At 54.5% G+C, this 19260-nt stretch overlaps 1 protein-coding gene across 2 annotated transcripts; it reads left to right on the top strand.

Moving 5' to 3' along the window:
* Nucleotides 1-18979, top strand: LOC122365871 (proton-associated sugar transporter A-like). Of its 2 annotated transcripts, XM_043337460.1 has the most exons (11): nucleotides 1-861; nucleotides 2006-2112; nucleotides 2684-2839; nucleotides 3265-3561; nucleotides 4337-4438; nucleotides 7063-7202; nucleotides 7409-7558; nucleotides 7823-8011; nucleotides 11284-11414; nucleotides 11784-11958; nucleotides 17642-18979. In XM_043337460.1, the coding sequence occupies exons 1-11, from the start codon at nucleotides 647-649 to the stop codon at nucleotides 17873-17875; spliced, it is 1896 nt and encodes a 631-aa protein (XP_043193395.1). In that variant the 5' UTR covers nucleotides 1-646; the 3' UTR covers nucleotides 17876-18979. The 2 variants fall into 2 exon arrangements, with proteins under 2 accessions (XP_043193395.1, XP_043193396.1); XM_043337461.1 differs by lacking the exons at nucleotides 11784-11958; nucleotides 17642-18979 and adding an exon at nucleotides 11650-11720 and having other exon boundaries at nucleotides 40-861.
* The last annotated feature ends 281 nt before the right edge of the window (nucleotides 18980-19260 follow it).

Raw genomic sequence — 19260 nt, 5'->3', positions numbered from 1 at the left:
GACGACTCAGCTCCAGTGTAGTGGCAGTCGTTCTGAGTGGGAGACCGCGGCAGACTCCGACTGGACCCCGCGGACTGCACCGCGACTGTGTGACTTGTGAACGGCAGTTTAGCCAGGACAATCCGTCCGACGGGTTAGTGGCTGAACTCTAAAACGATACCAGCTGCTGTGAGGTAATCAGCTTTTCTTTAGCACTCAGTGAGCTTGAAAGATATAGCAGTGAATAGTGATTTATTGTGTATCGTTTTGAATGTTAACATTTAACAAATATTGCATAAGAAGGCAAGATATTGTAACATCGCTCTCGTAGTTCATACAAGACGTTCTGAACCGGCTAACAGAAAGGTATAGCCACTGAGTGGCAACGCTATCAAACTTCTGCCACGCAGGCTTCAAAGTTCACAGCAAGCTTTGTAACACAGCTAAGTGACGCGAACAGCAAGAATTCAACAGTGCTCATGTGTAAGCGTCCATCAGTTTGACACTTATGAAAACTTCTTTCCATATTTAATTAGGTGAAGAAGTTGCAGAACACTCCGATATTCGGCCGAATATCTCACATTTCCTCACAAAACGCTGTAGGTCGCGTGTCTGACAGTGGGCCAGATACACCAGCTGAAGACCTCGCAGGGCGTCCACCATCACCATGGAGAAGCTGAACGAGTACACGGGCGGCTACTGGCGCGTGCAGGCGGTGAAGGACGCCTGGCGCGAGTGGCGCGAGCGGCGCCGGGGGGACCCGGAGGGCGGCCACGGGTCCGGCTCCGGCTCCGGCGCCCGCACCTTCTCCGGGAGGGTTCGGGACTGGCTGCTGACCCGAGCCGACCAGGCGGACGGCACCGACTACTCACACGTCTACAGGTGAGGGACTGGTCGGCAGAGCGGGAATGACCAACTCAAACAAGGCAGGCTGAAACTATGAATATCAATGACGTTGGTGATTCTGCATCTTATTTGTCCCGTTTCAAGACACTTGAAGACATTTTTTTGCACTAGGCACCTTGAATTTGTTTTTATCGAGTTTTATTGAAAGCACAAATCTGTATGTTTCTTAGCACGCCACGGAAATATATTGCGATTGTTATCTTTTAAACACACAGTCGTTAATGTTTTCAGCACTTGCACATTGCAATGCTTCACACAGCTCGCAGGCGCAGCAAACTAGGACATCGTCCTTTAGTTTATGCATTGAATGTGAACGTCCTACTTTGGTTTATACACGGCTGCAGTTGATGGACGGCAGCGTGGTACGCCGTATATACAGTAGAGCAGTGCTAGACTGCAATAAAACTATCTGACATACTGAGCCGTGGTCTCACATCCTTCGTACTGAGAGGAAATAGCCTCATAAACGAACGAAGAGAGCTGCATATCAGCCACTTGTCTGGGAACCCTCGCCCGTATTGGTGTTTTTCCAACCGCGAACGTATAAGGAGGAAGGGGTCCCTGGACCCTCCCCCCTCACCTTGCCGTTTCGCCCCTGATCGAGCTAGAGCTTCGCGCAAAAAAAAAAAACGAGCGTGCTGGAAGCCTGGAAGCCGACGAGAGGAAGCCGATGATACACAAGTATAAGGTCCTAGGTCATTGGTTGACCTTCCGAGTCAGGTCAATGTCCCAAAAGTCGGGAAAATCGGGACCTGTTAGAACGTCGTAAAGAATGGCTGTCATGGGGTTTCTGGGGTGCTGATCACGAATATCATGTTAGTTTTGATCACAGATGATGTCTTTAAGCATTTAGACCAGGTCGGGTCAGGTCAGGTCAACCAGTAGGGGTCGTTCGACAAGACTGACGTTCGACCCCCTCCCCCCCCCCCCCCCACTATACGCCGACTGGCGAGTGGTAAATTCAGGCATTAATACAAACATTTATAATATTTTTGTATTCATTTTTGTAGAGAAAAAACTGCAGCTGGTCAACCAGCTGCAGCGTAATGCGAGCTCACGGCGAGCGCTTCCTGCAGCGACACAGTTATTAAACTCTGATTGCAGTGACGCCTGTTTTCAGGAGTAAGACTCGTGCCGAGCTGCTGCGGATCTCGGCGGCCGTGATGGGGATCGAGTTCTGCTACGCCGCTGAGACGGCGTTCGTCTCCCCCACACTGCTCTCTATCGGTACGGACAGCGACACGACTCAGCTCCGAGTGAACGGCGCTCGAGCGGGCCCTCTGAGGGTACTGGGGCCCCTGGGACCCGGTGAACGTGGTCTTGTCCTTTTGGAGAGTTGCCTTATCACATGAAGCATGGTGCTTTTTTTGTGTCGTTGTTTTGGATGTAGTTAAACGACTGTAACACAAGTATCAATATAATTCGCATCGTATAAATACCTACATGTCAGTAATCAGCTTTTTAATTCATGCGCGCGAGAGTAGGTAACTTGTAAATGCTGCAAATGTGCAACTGTGCAAAAGCCGCGCACGAAACTTAGCTAAGAATAGCCTGAAAATCGCTTCGATTCGAAAACCACGATCTTACGTAAGACAGGCCCTCCAAACCTCACGGGACCGAGTTCATGTTTGCAATGCATACCGCGATGCCCTCCGTTCCCTGATTGTTATTCAGCGATGCGATATGTCTATTGTCTCCAACCACGCACGGTGGCGCCCTATCTGGGGCCTTATGGAGACTTGGACGCGTGCCAGGTGTGCTGCACAGCCCCATGACGCCCCTCTGGTGCCTGTCCCAGGTGTGCTGCACAGTCACATGACGCTGATCTGGTGCCTGTCGCCGCTGGTCGGGTTCTTTCTGACGCCGGTGCTGGGATCCATGAGTGACCGCTGCCGCAGCCCGCTGGGTCGCCGCCGGCCCTTCATTCTGCTCCTCTCCGTCGGCATCGTGCTAGGTCGGTACTGAGCGGTGCTAGGTCGATAAAGACAGGCTAGGGGTCATGGATCGGTACTGAGGGGTGTGCTAGGTCGGTACTGAACGGTGCTAGGTCTGCCGCTAGGTCGGTACTGACTACTGAGTGGTCCTGCGCTGTGGGTCCGCCTCTAGTTCGGTACAAGAGTGGGCCTGTTAACTGTCGAGACGGAGGTGGGATGATTCATGCAGAATAGCTTACTGATCTCATGATTTGCTTGATAAAAGATCGTATTATCTAACCAGCTTTCTTTTTTAACAATAAAAAATGTTATAAAACAACATATATGATATGCATATCCGTGGCGATTAACAAATATACACAAAGATTTAGTGACGAAGAAAGTTTTCACAACTTTCCCGATCGAAAAATGAGCTGTCTGACCGGCTCTGTCGCCGCGCCGGCAGGTCTGCTGCTGGTGCCTAACGGCAGTCTGATCGGCCGGGCTCTGGGCGACGAGTACCCTCCGCCTCCGGCCGCCAACGCGTCCGATGACCTGGAGTCGGTGCCGGATCCGGTGCCGTCCGAGCCCGCCAACCTGACGTACCCGCTGTTCGCGGCGGACGCGGCCAACTCGTCCCACGAGTACCACGCGCACCCGTGGGGCATCTTCTTCACCATCGTGGGCACGGTGCTGCTCGACTTCGACTCGGACGCGTGCCAGAGCCCGGCGCGTGCCTTCCTGCTAGACATCACAGTGCCCGGTGAGGGGTGAGCCGCCCCGCCCGAGGTCAACAGGTCTACGGTAGGGAGTGTGTGCCGCGATCCAGTATCATCTCTGTGCAGAGGCATAGCTAGTCGTTCCACACCCATGTCTTTGACGTTCACTATTGTGTTCAACGCAAAATAATTAAGATCACATTTAATTTACCCTACGGGAAAGTTGAGAGTAAAATGCCTTTGATATCTGGCAGACGTAATCGTATTTGCCGGGATCTAAAGATGAAAGAACAGTCGGTAGGATCCAGCATACAGGCAGCTAAGCTTACGTTCTTCATCAACTGGCACACCCAGACCTTATCGAACAAATATCGCCTTTATTCCTGCCTGTAAGCATATCACCTCGTAGCTATGCCTTTGCCCGCGCCGGACCGGGCCGTTCAGATGGATAGGCGCCGGTGTTTGACGCAGAAAGCAGGCTTATAGCCTCTGCGTCTCACGCCGTTCTGATGGATATGCGCCGGCGTTTGACACAGACGGACCGGTATGCTGCGGCGGATAGCTCGCTAATCAGCTGCCATTCCTGGATTATGCATCTGTGAGTAGTTATGGGCGAACGTAAGCCGAGGAATAAGCAATGGTAAGTGCAAATTGTTGTCATCTTTAATCTCAGAAATAACAATTTTTAGCAAAGGATGCCACCAAGTCCAATGGTTGCATACCATACTGGCTGATGATCGTTGTTGGCTGGACAGCTCGGCCCTCTGTTCACGACTCACTCGAGTTTCACCCATGGCTGCCCTCACCTCTCTGCCGCAGAGGACCACGCCAGAGGTCTGAGCACATTCACCATCAACGCAGGCCTGGGTGGAGCGCTGGGATACGTCATGGGCGGCATCAACTGGGACGCCACGTTCATAGGTACGGCTTCTGTGCGCCTCGTTTGTTAGTACGTCACTGACGTCTTCCGCAGGCTTGGAACAGCAGTCATGAGCGCTGAGACTATACCAGCAGCCTTGGCTGGTACCCAGTCACAATAGACAGAGGCTGCTGGGCGGAGCTGCTCCCAGACGGCTGGGTACCCTGGGCAGCGGTCGGCGTCCGGGGCCGTAAACAGCCCGGCCCGGGGTACCCCCGGGGACGGCTGTTGTTCCCACCCGAACCCCGCGGGACCGGACCCCGGGTGATTGGCACGTCCATCCGAGCCGCTCTCACTGCTCAGCTCTGTTCTGCCCCTCTCTGTTCTGTTCATTCTGCTGTGTCCTCTCATTATCATATCTGTTCTTTCGATTTTTATACAAATCTCTCCCCTTTCCTTCTAAGATCTTTGTCCCTTTTCTTTGGTTTGTTTCCTTATTCATTTCACTCTTCGCCTCCCTATCGGTATTTTCGTCGTACTATCCAATAATTTTTACAAAAAAGCAGTGTCTGCTATTGTCCACCATTCATGTTTTTGGTTGTAAATATTCTAGACAAGCCACATTGTAAAATGGCTTATATAACGAGACTAACCAAAAATATGCCCCATTGATGCTACTCATACGTTAACCCTCGCACCGACGGGGGGGCGGATATCCGCCCCCCTGAGGTTTTTCGCGAATAGCGGGAAAACCGCGGCGCGTAGCGCCGCGAAATTTGGTATGACTATAGCCTCATCAATTTTACACATGGTGTGCAAGTTTGAACCTCTTACCTTTTAAGGTCAGGTCACCAGGTCACTTTGAATGACCCAACCTCAAGTCACTTTTTTGCAACTTTGTCACCGTGCCAGAGCTACAGTAGATGTCGGAGGCCTTTGAAAGTCGCAGGATATTATTAGGTCATTAGTAGCTACAATTTGTATATCTCGGAATTTTGATATCGGTGACCTAAGATCAGGTCAATTTCGCGACCTCCCCATTATAAGTCAACGGGGGGAAAATCAACTCCCTGTTTTTACCACTAAAACGGGTCGGAATGGCCCCATATACCATACATGACTTCATATACGATCAACCTTCACTACCTCGAGGTCTGTTTTGCTGTTGGACAGCTGTGAGGTCATGTGACGTCATCAAAGGTCACCAAAGGTTTTTGGCCAATAACTCCATACAGGAACAAGATACAGACGCGTGGATGGTCTCATTGTGTTTAGCTCGTCAAGACGCATCGAATGATGTACATGATGACCTCGAGGTCACGTGACCTGAGGTCAACCTTTGACCTTGACCTTTCGAGGTCAACATATATATCATTCGATGCGGATTGACGAGAGGATCACGATGATGCCCTTAGTTTGTTCCTATCTTGACTAATTCGAAAGTTATTCGAGAAAAACTCTCTCCATATCTAGCGCCGCCATTTTGACTTTTTCGACCCCTGTGACGTCATCTTTGACCTGACCTGAAAATGACCTTCGTAAAAATTGTAGATCTTGGCCGTGCGTATCCGATGCCGTTTACCGCTTGTCGCTATCTTGCTTCGTTCTCGAGATCTCAGGGGGGGCGGTCATCCGCCCCCCCCCCCAGCAAACATGCCCACATGGTTCCCATATGGGGCCCACATGGGCCCCCCACCTCTTCCATATGGGTCCCACATGGGAATGGCAGTGGGTGACACGTGGGACCCATATGGGCCAGCCCACGTAGGCCCCATATGGGACCCACGCGGCGCCCACATGGGACCCACATGGGTAGCCCATCTGTAGCCCATGTCCCACGTGGGCCCATCTGGCCCATGTTCACCCCATATAGGACCCACATGGGATGCCCATCTCCAGCCCACATGCGTTTTGGCCCATCTGGCCCATTTTTATCCCATATGGGGCCCATATGGGTAGCCCATCTGTAGCCCATGTCCCACGTGGGCCCATCTGGCCCATGTTCACCCCATATGGGACCCATGTGGGCATGTTTGCTGGGCCCCCGTCGGTGCGAAGTTGGCGCAGACCCCCGTCGGTGCGCGGGTTAAATACCCCCCTAGAGAGGTAGCTCAGGTTGGGATTTTCAATAGAAAATATCACTATCACTAAATAAATATCACTAAATCACTAAAGAATAGTGATTGTCTTAATTGAAAAGTCCCAACCTTCGGATACACTCAGCACGCAAAGAAGCGTCGCCCACACTGTATTTGCTTGGGTTTTTCACTCGGCCAGGATATTTTGGTGAACTCCGGTTGTTCTGCAGTCAGTCATACCTTCAGGAATATCCGGTGACCAGAACTGGAGGATGTGGCTCTGGTTCAGAGCCGCATCTCGCAAACAGATCACTTACAAAGTTGGCTGCGAGGCGAGTGGCGTACGCCGGTGCCGCGGGGTTTCCTTTTGGCGAATAAATGGATGGATCATGTTCTGGAATCAATTCAAAACACTACGGCCGGTCTGAAATGGGAAACATTGTGGAATGGTCGCATTCTTATAGACTCGCCGGTCGTGATTTGGAAATATTTGCTGCTGACGGTGTATTAGATGTTCTCCGGTGAGCTCAGTGACGCCCATTGACCTGCGTGGGTACCCAGTGACTTGTGGTGCCGTTTGGTAACCTCTGGTGACGCTGCACCGCCAGGGGAGGTGTTCGGAGGCCACGTGCGCGCCGTCTTCACCCTGGTGCTGTTCATCTTCCTGGCCTGCTTGATGACCACCATGTGCAGCTTCCCGGAAATACCGCTCGACCTGATCCACTCCCAGCTGCCTCCCGACGGCAAGGTGAGATCAACGAATGCTAGTGTCAGGGCCATTAGGCGCCGGTTTGATTTTATACTCTGAGATATATTTTTCCGTAGGTTCCTATAATCTATCAAAAATAGTATGTTCTAATGGACTGTACAATTACATATTACCGGATATGCAGTGCAGCAAGTCCTGACCTAAGTTGCGCTGACCTGCGCTGACCCCGTTCACCCCCGTCCCAGAGCGGCACCGACCAGGAGGTGATGATGACGGTCAGCACGTCCGACGCCGCCGCCCACCGGTCCTACGGCACCGTCTCCGGCCAGGCCAGCCCGTCGCCGACCCACCAGGGCGAGACCAGCTTCATGGCGCCGACGCCCACAGAGACCAAGGTGCGGGCCGGAGAGATAAAACATAGGGGAGAACGGGTGGGGTGTCAGGTGTGGATCAGATCGAAGCATATTGACGGTAGAGGTCAGGAAAGTCACAGTGACTTGATATCTGAGAGTTCGATTCGGAACGGGAGGTGAAGCATTCGTGATGACGTAAGTAAAATGCCACGTGAAACAACAACAGTGCAATGGTTTCAAGATATAGCTAAGACCCTCAACCAACGGACATCGACCTATTGAAAAGACCCCGCGTGCCGTTTGCAGGTGGCCGACCCAGCCGAGGCGGAGGAGCCGCGCGTCTCGCTGAAGGAGTACCTCCTCTCTATCGTCTACATGCCGGCCTCCCTGCGAGTGCTCTGCCTGACCAACCTGTTCTGCTGGATGTCGCTCGTCTGCTACTCCCTCTACTTTACCGACTTCGTGGGCGAGGCTGTGTTCGGCGGGGACCCGCAGGTGAGGGGAGAGAGGGAGAGGGAGTGAGAGGGAGAGAGAGAGAGAGAGAGAGAGAGAGAGAGAGAGAGAGAGAGAGAGAGAGAGAGAGAGAGAGAGAGAGAAGGGGAGGGAGGGAGGGAGAAGAGAGACAATTATAAAAGAAGGTAGTTAACCCTCGCATGTGTGCGGCGTTTGCCAGCTTCTAATGTGTAGGTGGGGGGTCGGTTGGACCCCCCCCCCCTTGCCGTTTGGCCCCTGATCGAGCTAGAGCTTCGCGGAAAAAACGAGCGTGTTGCCCGTGACGAGAGGAAGCCGATGATACCCGATTTTAAGGTCCTAGGTCATTGGTTGACTTTCCAGGTCAGGTCAATGACCCAAAGTCGGGAAAATCGGGACCTGTCACTCAAAACTCAAATGATTCCTTTTTTGGTGTAAATGGGGTGTGGTCTAAAACGATACCCACTTTACGCCCTACTTAGACCAGAAGAACACCATCTTAACCCTCTCGAAACACCAAATATACACCCTGTACACCTGTCGAACACCGTTCATACACCTCTCTTGCACCCTTTTAACACCACCAGTAAACCTATATGACACCCGTATCATACCCACTTGCACCGGGTTTACACCCCCTGAACCAGCTTTATGCCACCTTTGCACCTTATATGCACTCTTTTTACTCTTGTGCTACACCACCTTGCACCCATTTTACTCCTGTTCTACACTCCCTTTGCACCCATTTTACTCCTGTTGTACACCCCCTTTGCACCCATTTTACTCCTGTTTTGCACCCTCTTTGCACCCATTTTACTCCTGTTCTACACTCCCCTGGCACCCACGGTACACCCAGCTAGCACCATCCATGCACCGCTCCCCAACACCACCGCTCCCCACCTTTTTCATTTGCAGACCCGTCACCAAAGTCAGCCAGCTGGTGCAACATTTATTACAACGAAACTTAAAACGAAACGCATAACTAAACTTAGCGCATACGAAACTTAGCGCGGCCGCCCAGCCGCGGTGGCCGACTATGACGAACAGTTTCAGTCTATCTTGAAGGAACTGCTGGTCTTGGATGTCGGCCGGGGGCCGCTCAGTGGCTAGGAGTAGCACTCTGATTTCTTGGCGGTCCCTTGTTTGATAGTTCTCGTTGATAAGCCTCTGTTGAGAGAGGTAGTTCCGCCACTGCTGGTTGAACTCGGGCGGCGGGAGCACCAGCGGAGGTGGGCCGTCCATGGGGCGCTGAGAAGCCCAACCCGGCCGAGGTGTCGAGTCTGGTTGCGATGGCTGGGCAGCGCGGCCCGCGGGCCGCGGCTGTAAAAGAGTCGCCACTCGGCGGGCGAGCTGTTCCAGCTGGTCGTCACCCAGAAGCACCGGCTGGGTGGGCCTCGCGCCCCCGGCACCGCCTTCGGATCGATCCAGCTCGAACTGTAGCTGGCGAGCCACCTGGCTCCTGGTGTTCCTCGACGGCGTGGCGGCTGCTGAGAGTCGTTGGCGCGATGTGGAGGGCGTACCTGGGCAGTCGTTGCCCATCCGCTCCTTGGAAGGGCAGAATCTGGCCGCGGGTAGGCACCGTGGTGCGTCCCGCTAGGCCAGAGGGAGATCCTGCGTCGCACTCCGCACTCACAGCCCACTTAATAGAGGTTTTCACTTTTCACCACCTAGCACTTGGGAAGCTCCCCTCGTCGGAGCGTCCTGAGTCGCGGTCACGGCGAAACTGAGCCGCTAACGGCGGCCGAGGGCCCGCGCAGGGGCCTAGGCCGCTTCCCATTGGTCGGCCGCGCTGACGTCATGTCGGCAGCCGTTAGAAAGCGCGCGAAAAACGGCGTTGCTTCCTTGTTCAATGAGTGTAAAAGGGGTGTTTCCAGAAAGTTCTTATCCCGATCTATTCCCTTATTACACCCCGATCTGGGCATCGCCATATGGTGTACAGATAGTGTTTCAACGATGGTGTTCGTATAGTGTAAAAAGGGTGTTTCCAGAAAGTTCTTATCCCGATCTATTCCCTTATTACACCCCGATCTGGGCATCGCCGCCCTAGGTGTACAGGTGGTGTTTCAACGATGGTGTTCGTATAGTGTAAAAGGAGTGTTTCCAGAAAGTTCTTATCCCGATATATTCCCTTATTACAACCCGATCTGGGCATCGCCATATGGTGTACAGATGGTGTTTCAACGATGGTGTTCGTATAGTGTAAAAAGGGTGTTTCCAGAAAGTTCTTATCCCGATCTATTCCCTTATTACACCCCGATCTGGGCATCACCTAGGTGTACAGATGGTGTTTCAACGAGGGTGTTCGCCTGGTGTATTGATGGTATATTTAGCGGATCGGTGTATGAGCGGTGTTAAAAAGGTTCATGGGTGCAAACAGGGACTAACAACGGTGTATAATGGGCATCAGGTTGGCGTACTTCTGGTGCATATCTGGTGTAAAGTGGGTGTAATCCCAACTTAAGGTGTCAATGGGGTGTAAATCGTGTTTTCAGTAAATCGTATTAAGTCGTAAAGTGTGGCTGTTAAGGGGTTTTTCGGGGTGCTGATCACGAATATCGTGTTAGTTTTGATCACAGATGATGTCTTGAAGCATTTAGACCAGGTCGGGTCAGGTCAGGTCAGGTCAACCAGTAGGCGTCGTGACGGGTATTCGTAGTACGTGTCAACCGCCTCTGACAGCTTCGTAACATGTTACGAAGTCACCAAAACTACTTCGTAAATGTTCAAATGGTTGCTAAATTCGAATTCAGCTCCAAAAACTAGCCTAGAAACATGTAAAACTCGAAAAAGTGACCCGAGGTCACCCGAGGTCACCAAAGGTCAATGACCTGACCTGACCTTCAGGTGACCTTGACACACACGGGAGTAACATCAAATCACATGTTTGAACGTTTGAAACCACGAAAAGCTTGCAAACACGCGGCTAGTGCGAGCCGACATACGCGAAATCGCGATTCCGGCCAAACATGGTCTCGGAAAAGAGGTCACAGGTCAAAGGTCATTTGGGTCAGGGTCATGAAATTTTCAGGGTAGGTGTAAAATTGATCAATGCGAGGGTACTGAAAGTTTCGTCGCGATCGGCCGCTTTTTACGCGAGTTATTCGCGAAAAACCATGGGGGGGTCCATCCGACCCCCCCCCCTACACATGCGAGGGTTAAACGGTTTGAAAATTTGTGAAACTTCTCACAATAAAATGTTTTTTGCACTTTGTAAAGAGAAAAGTCCCAACAGCCCGAAACAAATTAACATCACTGCAGTGGCCGGCTGACCCACCTGTGGCTGTGTGTATTTGCAGGCGGCCGTGGGCACCCCACTCCGGCAGGCGTACGAGGACGGCGTGCGCTTCGGCTGCTGGGGAATGGCCATCTACTCACTGTCCTGCTCCATCTACTCCTTCATCATCGAGAACCTCGTCAGAAGATTCAGGTTTGACAAACGGTCGATTGATACATGTATTGCTATACAGTAGGCAGCATACACACTTGGCTTCAAGCTTACAATCATTTCACCATGTTTATTTGCCTGGAAATTCTGAGAAAGACTACCGTTGCTACTTGTAGTTTAGGTGATAAGGGTAATTTTTGTTGTCGGCAGGGCGCGCCCGGTGTACGTGGGTTGCCAGCTGGTGTACGCTCTGTGAGGGTATATTTGCTGTCGGCAGGGCGCGCCCGGTGTACGTGGGTGGCCAGCTGGTGTACGCTCTGTGAGGGTATATTTGCTGTCGGCAGGGCGCGCCCGGTGTACGTGGGTGGCCAGCTGGTGTACGCTCTGTGAGGGTATATTTGCTGTCGGCAGGGCGCGCCCGGTGTACGTGGGTGGCCAGCTGGTGTACGCCCTGGGCATGGTGTTCATGGCCAGCCTACGTCACCGCGTGGCCGTCATCGTGTTCTCGACGTGCGCCGGCGTCATGTACTCGACGCTGTTCACCATGCCGTACCTACTGGTGGCGCACTACCACGTCTCCGGATCGGTGAGAGGGGGAACTACCACGTCTCCGGATCGGTGAGAGGGGAAACTACCACGTCTCCGGATCGGTGAGAGGGGAACTACCACGTCTCCGGATCGGTGAGAGGGGGAACTACCACGTCTCCGGATCGGTGAGAGGGGAACTACCACGTCTCCGGATCGGTGAGAGGGGAACTACCACGTCTCCGGATCGGTGAGAGGGGGAACTAACACGTCTCCGGATCGGTGAGAGGGGGAACTACCACGTCTCCGGATCGGTGAGAGGGGAACTACCACGTCTCCGGAATCCGGATCGGTGAGAGAGGAACTACCACGTCTCCGGATCGGTGAGAGGGGGAACTACCACGTCTCCGGATCGGTGAGAGGGGGACTACCAAGTCTCCGGATCGGTGAGAGGGGAACTACCACGTCTCCGGATCGGTGAGAGGGGAACTACCACGTCTCCGGATCGGTGAGAGGGGGAACTACCACGTCTCCGGATCGGTGAGAGGGGGAACTACCACGTCTCCGGATCGGTGAGAGGGGAACTACCACGTCTCCGGATCGGTGAGAGGGGAACTACCACGTCTCCGGATCGGTGAGAGGGGGAACTACCACGTCTCCGGATCGTTGAGAGGGGGACTACCAAGTCTCCGGATCGGTGAGAGGGGAACTACCACGTCTCCGGATCGGTGAGAGGGGGAACTACCACGTCTCCGGATCGGTGAGAGGGGAACTACCACGTCTCCGCAATCAGGATCGGTGAGAGGGGAACTACCACGTCTCCGGATCGGTGAGAGGGGAACGACCACGTCTCCGGATCGGTGAGAGGGGGATCTACCACGTCTCCGGATCGGTGAGAGGGGGACTACCACGTCTCCGGAATCCGGATCGGTGAGAGGGGAACTACCACGTCTCCACATCGGTGAGAGGGGAACTACCACGTCTCCACATCGGTGAGAGGGGGAACTACCACGTCTCCACATCGGTGAGAGGGGAACTACCACGTCTTCGGATCGGTGAGAGGGGGAACTACCACGTCTCCGGATCGGTGAGAGGGGAACTACCACGTCTCCGGATCGGTGAGAGGGGGATCTACCACGTCTCCGGATCGGTGAGAGGGGGAACTACCACGTCTCCGGAGTCCGGATCGGTGAGAGGGGAACTACCACGTCTCCGGATCGGTGAGAGGGGGAACTACCACGTCTCCGGATCGGTGAGAGGGGAACTACCACGTCTCCGGATCGGTGAGAGGGGGAACTAACACGTCTCCGGATCGGTGAGAGGGGGAACTACCACGTCTCCGGATCGGTGAGAGGGGAACTACCACGTCTCCGGAATCCGGATCGGTGAGAGGGGAACTACCACGTCTCCGGATCGGTGAGAGGGGGAACTACCACGTCTCCGGATCGGTGAGAGGGGGACTACCAAGTCTCCGGATCGGTGAGAGGGGAACTACCACGTCTCCGGATCGGTGAGAGGGGAACTACCACGTCTCCGGAATCCGGATCGGTGAGAGGGGAACTACCACGTCTCCGGATCGGTGATAGGGGGAACTACCACGTCTCCGGATCGGTGAGAGGGGGTCTACCAAGTCTACGGATCGGTGAGAGGGGAACTACCACGTCTCCGGATCGGTGAGAGGGGGACTACCAAGTCTCCGGATCGGTGAGAGGGGAACTACCACGTCTCCGGATCGGTGAGAGGGGAACTACCACGTCTCCAGATCGGTGAGAGGGGGAACTACCACGTCTCCGGATCGGTGAGAGGGGAACTACCACGTCTCCGGATCGGTGAGAGGGGAACTACCACGTCTCCGGATCGGTGAGAGGGGGAACTACCACGTCTCCGGATCGTTGAGAGGGGGACTACCAAGTCTCCGGATCGGTGAGAGGGGAACTACCACGTCTCCGGATCGGTGAGAGGGGGAACTACCACGTCTCCGGATCGGTGAGAGGGGAACTACAACGTCTCCGCAATCAGGATCGGTGAGAGGGGAACTACCACGTCTCCGGATCGGTGAGAGGGGAACGACCACGTCTCCGGATCGGTGAGAGGGGGATCTACCACGTCTCCGGATCGGTGAGAGGGGGACTACCACGTCTCCGGAATCCGGATCGGTGAGAGGGGAACTACCACGTCTCCACATCGGTGAGAGGGGAACTACCACGTCTCCACATCGGTAAGAGGGGGAACTACCACGTCTCCACATCGGTGAGAGGGGAACTACCACGTCTTCGGATCGGTGAGAGGGGGAACTACCACGTCTCCGGATCGGTGAGAGGGGAACTACCACGTCTCCGGATCGGTGAGAGGGGAACTACCACGTCTCCGGATCGGTGAGAGGGGGAACTACCACGTCTCCGGATCGGTGAGAGGGGTAACTACCACGTCTCCGGATCGGTGAGAGGGGAACTACCACGTCTCCGGATCGGTGAGAGGGGAACTACCACGTCTCCGGATCGGTGAGAGGGGGAACTACCACGTCTCCGGATCGTTGAGAGGGGGACTACCAAGTCTCCGGATCGGTGAGAGGGGAACTACCACGTCTCCGGATCGGTGAGAGGGGGAACTACCACGTCTCCGGATCGGTGAGAGGGGAACTACCACGTCTCCGCAATCAGGATCGGTGAGAGGGGAACTACCACGTCTCCGGATCGGTGAGAGGGGAACGACCACGTCTCCGGATCGGTGAGAGGGGGATCTACCACGTCTCCGGATCGGTGAGAGGGGGACTACCACGTCTCCGGAATCCGGATCGGTGAGAGGGGAACTACCACGTCTCCACATCGGTGAGAGGGGAACTACCACGTCTCCACATCGGTGAGAGGGGGAACTACCACGTCTCCACATCGGTGAGAGGGGAACTACCACGTCTTCGGATCGGTGAGAGGGGGAACTACCACGTCTCCGGATCGGTGAGAGGGGAACTACCACGTCTCCGGATCGGTGAGAGGGGGATCTACCACGTCTCCGGATCGGTGAGAGGGGGAACTACCACGTCTCCGGAATCCGGATCGGTGAGAGGGGAACTACCACGTCTCCGGATCGGTGAGAGGGGGAACTACCACGTCTCCGGATCGGTGAGAGGGGAACTACCACGTCTCCGGATCGGTGAGAGGGGGAACTAACACGTCTCCGGATCGGTGAGAGGGGGAACTACCACGTCTCCGGATCGGTGAGAGGGGAACTACCACGTCTCCGGAATCCGGATCGGTGAGAGGGGAACTACCACGTCTCCGGATCGGTGAGAGGGGGAACTACCACGTCTCCGGATCGGTGAGAGGGGGACTACCAAGTCTCCGGATCGGTGAGAGGGGAACTACCACGTCTCCGGATCGGTGAGAGGGGAACTACCACGTCTCCGGAATCCGGATCGGTGAGAGGGGAACTACCACGTCTCCGGATCGGTGAGAGGGGGAACTACCACGTCTCCGGATCGGTGAGAGGGGGACTACCAAGTCTCCGGATCGGTGAGAGGGGAACTACCACGTCTCCGGATCGGTGAGAGGGGGACTACCAAGTCTCCGGATCGGTGAGAGGGGAAGTACCACGTCTCCGGATCGGTGAGAGGGGGAACTACCACGTCTCCGGATCGGTGAGAGGGGGAACTACCACGTCTCCGGATCGGTGAGAGGGGAACTACCACGTCTCCGGATCGGTGAGAGGGGAACTACCACGTCTCCGGATCGGTGAGAGGGGGAACTACCACGTCTCCGGATCGTTGAGAGGGGGACTACCAAGTCTCCGGATCGGTGAGAGGGGAACTACCACGTCTCCGGATCGGTGAGAGGGGGAACTACCACGTCTCCGGATCGGTGAGAGGGGAACTACCACGTCTCCGCAATCAGGATCGGTGAGAGGGGAACTACCACGTCTCCGGATCGGTGAGAGGGGAACGACCACGTCTCCGGATCGGTGAGAGGGGGATCTACCACGTCTCCGGATCGGTGAGAGGGGGACTACCACGTCTCCGGAATCCGGATCGGTGAGAGGGGAACTACCACGTCTCCACATCGGTGAGAGGGGAACTACCACGTCTCCACATCGGTGAGAGGGGGAACTACCACGTCTCCACATCGGTGAGAGGGGAACTACCACGTCTTCGGATCGGTGAGAGGGGGAACTACCACGTCTCCGGATCGGTGAGAGGGGAACTACCACGTCTCCGGATCGGTGAGAGGGGGATCTACCACGTCTCCGGATCGGTGAGAGGGGGAACTACCACGTCTCCGGAATCCGGATCGGTGAGAGGGGAACTACCACGTCTCCGGATCGGTGAGAGGGGGAACTACCACGTCTCCGGATCGGTGAGAGGGGGACTAATACGTCTCCGGATCGGTGAGAGGGGAACTACCACGTCTCCGGATCGGTGAGAGGGGCGAGCAGAACAGAGAGGAAGGGAGAAGGGCGTATGTGTGATGGAACGAGGGAGAGGTAAGGGAGAGGGTCGATTATTGGCACAAAGTTTTACGAGAAGGCTGCTTGTTATCAGAAAGATGCATACACTTTCATTCAACCGTCGGATATTTTCCAACACTTCCAAAAAAGATGTGGCGATACCGAAGCACTTGAACGAATCATTCAGATGAGTAAGAAAACGTTAGACATGCTGCGCCGCACGGCACCGTGGCACTGCGGCACAGTCTAACTGCCCAGGCGGCATCATAGCCGCCTGGGTTTACACACTGCCTGCGTAGGTAGGCAGCCCGCATGACACTGAAGCAATGCGGCACAGCATCTGCGGTAACGTTCCGGTGAATAAACATGATGCTTCTGGCCTTTGACTGAGGCACTGCCTTATTGACGTCTTCGTGTCTTTTGCCGTTTTTTGTTGATCAGTCTGCTCATTCGCTTTGCTCCTTCTCTGGTCCCGATTGTTATCTTTGTTCGCCGTAATCCCTCCTGCTTTTATCTGTACCCTGCCCTGCAGTGAGTCGTCAGTCGGCGGCGAGCAATAGGGCTTCGATAATCGAACAGCTCGCACTGCCGCCGCCGCGCCGTGCCAGAGACACAGCTAGTGGCCAGTGACAGGAGAGGGCGGGGCCGGGCTTGGTGGGGTGCAGGTGGGGCTGAAAACTGGCCTGGCTATCCCCACCGAGACCGAACCTGGTCTGACTTGACCTCCCCATCTTTGCTAGCCTAATCATGACCTGGCCCCGCCTACCCTCCACTGAACCGGATTGACCTGCCCCGCTGTAACTGACCTGACCTTACATCTGCCATCAGATCTGACCTGACCTGACCTTTCCCCGTCGTAACGTCGTGACCATGACCTGGCCCCGCCTTCCCTCCATGGAACTTGACCTGGCCTGCCCCGCTGTAACTGACCTGACCTTTCATCTGCCATCAGATCTGAGCTGACCTGACCTGACCTTTCCCCGTCGTAACGTCGTGACCATGACCTGACCCCGCCTTCCCTCCACGGAACCTCACCTGACCTGCCCCGCCGTAACTGACCTGACCTTACATCTCCCACCAGATCTGACCTGACCTGACCTTTCCCCGTCGTAAAGTCGTGACCATGACCTGGCCCCGCCTTCCCTCCACTGAAACTGATTGACCTGCCCCGCTGTAACTAATCTGACCTTACATCTCCTACCAGATCTGAACTGACCTGACTTGACCTGGCTGCTGACCGACCTGGCCTGCCTGCTGACTGATCTAACCTGTCTGCTGACCGACCTCTCGCCCTCGGTCCGCCGCAGTTTGCCGCCTCCCCGTCCGGCTCAGAGGCGGTGCAGACGCAGCAGGTGCGCGGCCTCGGCACCGACGTCGCCATCGTCTCCAGCATGGTGTTCCTGGCGCAGTTCGTCCTTAGCCTCTGCGTGGGCTCCATCGTGACGGCGGCCGGCACCACTACCATGGTGGTGGTGCTGGCGGCCGTGCTGAGCACCTGTGGCGCCATCACCGCCACCCAGGTCACCTATCTGGACTTGTAGTACCGACAACGGCCGCTAGGTGATGCTAGTAACGGGGAACGGTGAGGGACGGAGGGCGAGGAGGCAGGTAGCTGGGATTTTAGGAATGTACGGCAGGTCTAACGGGCTCCTGAGCTCATGCGGAGCTCTGCATGTTGATGTTCCCAGCCCTACACAAGTTCCTCAATGTCACCGGTCGACTCATCGGGTAGACATTGGCTCGGCTTTCGTGATCGCCGCTGTTTCTGTGGCGGATTCTCGACCCTCGACGGCACCTGCAAGACTTTTAAGCAATGCACCAGAAAACGTTGTTGTTCTGTTGAGCTCATCATTATTTTTGTTTCGCTTTCTTAGCCTCGGACACTTTTCCCTGTCAATCATTGTAGGTATAAATGTACGTTCCGTCTACTTAGACACCCATTGGCCATTTGTTTTAGAAAGTTTGAGATACCTCATTGTCGTGTAAGCCTACCTCTACCTATCAACCCAAGTTTACGTGCATATTTGGGCATTATTGCTGTGCAATGGATGTGGTTACATAAGCCAGCTTCAGTAGTTTTCCGTAGATTTGTTACCTAGTCGAGGGGCTGTTCATTGTGCTGTTGCCCTCCTTTCTGGGCCTTCAAAGCCATGTCGTGTATGTGGTAGACGGATAAATGGATCGCTTAGTGCCATGACTGGTCTCGCCGTGCCGCTGCTCCAAACAGTTGAGTGATATCTTTGTTACGTTTGCAATGTAGAATCCCTCCCTCTATGAATATCTCGTGGACGTAAGAAATGCAGATGTCGATGGCGAGTGCAGGACTAAGCCCGTCACATCGCGACAAACTAGACCGATTTTATTACAGAACACATGTTTTATGTTCACCTGTGGCAGGGAAAGCTGAGCGTGTCGTCCAGTTTGTTTAGTTCGCCTCAGTCGTGACAAATATGCTCTGAGATTGCAGCGCCGGTGCTTCGAGTATGTCAATATGTGTCGATGTAGTGTGTCGGATGTCAGTCAGCGGTTTCATGGTATCTGGTCGGTGTCAGTTCACTATAGAATGGCAGCGAGTAGCGCTAGGCTAGTAGGTGTCCGCGATGAGACGCGATGCACTGAAGTGCAATACATCTGTTGTTACCGTGCATTGGTCGTTTTCTTCGTTATTCTGCTGTAAGTACAATGGCGTGTGACCTCGTTCTTTGCGAATATTGCATGCGTCTCATTTGGATCACAATTCTCGGTTCCTTTGTCAATTTATCACGGGAAGCAGGCTACCAACAGACACGCCGTTTTTTATCTTTGTTGTGTAATCAATAAATATCTACAACACACAGTACAAAACAAAGTCACCGGGCATGGCACCACCTAACGCCAACAACCGTAGAATGCGCAAAACAAGGAATAATACAGCACAAGTAGCGTC

This window comes from Amphibalanus amphitrite, unplaced genomic scaffold (assembly GCF_019059575.1).
Source record: "Amphibalanus amphitrite isolate SeventyFive unplaced genomic scaffold, NRLGWU_Aamphi_draft 000769F_arrow, whole genome shotgun sequence".
NCBI classification, from domain to species: domain Eukaryota; kingdom Metazoa; phylum Arthropoda; class Thecostraca; order Balanomorpha; family Balanidae; genus Amphibalanus; species Amphibalanus amphitrite.
This window is presented reverse-complemented; position numbering and strand designations above follow the sequence as displayed.